The sequence below is a fragment of the Bison bison genome, unplaced genomic scaffold (assembly GCF_000754665.1).
Source record: "Bison bison bison isolate TAMUID 2011002044 unplaced genomic scaffold, Bison_UMD1.0 scf7180017864472, whole genome shotgun sequence".
NCBI classification, from domain to species: domain Eukaryota; kingdom Metazoa; phylum Chordata; class Mammalia; order Artiodactyla; family Bovidae; genus Bison; species Bison bison.
The window spans coordinates 1,931,771-1,932,452 of NW_011495033.1; the positions used below are offsets into that span (position 1 = coordinate 1,931,771).

Sequence of the window (682 nt, forward strand, 5' to 3'; positions counted from 1 at the left end):
GAGGTTGACCACAGCCATGCTGCACACCTTCTTCACCGTGATCTCGGGGTGCAGGATGACCAGGCGGGCCACGGAAGCAACAGCCTTAGCCAAGCCCTGTTCAGAGGCGCTCTGTGTGAGCTGGTTGAAAGTCGTGTTGAGGTCCTCCTGAAAGCCCTCCAAGTGAGCTAACAATTTCTCAGAGAGGCCCTTGCGCCCCCAGGAGAGCAGGACCCCCGAGAGGACTTTATTTTTATCTGGCAAAGAGAGGTGTGTGTAACACTCCAGGATCAAGTCGAACACCTGTTTGATCTGAGGTTCGGAGACAGCCCTGTCTATCGTGCTGACTTCCATCACCGTCTCCAGCAGCTTTAACACCAGGCCCGGCTCTCGGAAGAGAGCTCGGTTGTTGAGAAGGCAGGACAGCCACTCGTCCGAGAAGGCCCACTTCCTCTCGGAGGCAAAAATGTAGCACATTTCCATGTGGCGGTCCATCTTCTGCTCGATGATGGCCATGGCGATGGAGGCGGTGATGTCCTGCTCACCGCCCTTGCTCCTCACCACCCTGTTCGTCTTCCTCAGGAAGTCCCCCACGCACTCTGCCAGCTCGGAGACCACCTGCCTCTCCTCCTTGGCCAGGCTGGTGGTGTCCAGGTAGAGCTTCAGATTCTGGCTGAAGGAGGTCAGGCTGTCGCAGAGCCGG

At 57.8% G+C, this 682-nt stretch overlaps 1 protein-coding gene across 1 annotated transcript in view; it reads right to left on the minus strand.

The window, feature by feature from the left end:
• GEMIN4 (gem (nuclear organelle) associated protein 4) overlaps positions 1 to 682 on the minus strand; it is a 7,462-nt gene that overhangs the window by 1,901 nt on the left and 4,879 nt on the right. Inside the window, exon 3 of the mRNA XM_010861673.1 lies at positions 1 to 682. This exon is cut by the window's right edge and continues 11 nt beyond it. Within this exon, the coding sequence (XP_010859975.1) occupies positions 1 to 682 (682 nt within the window).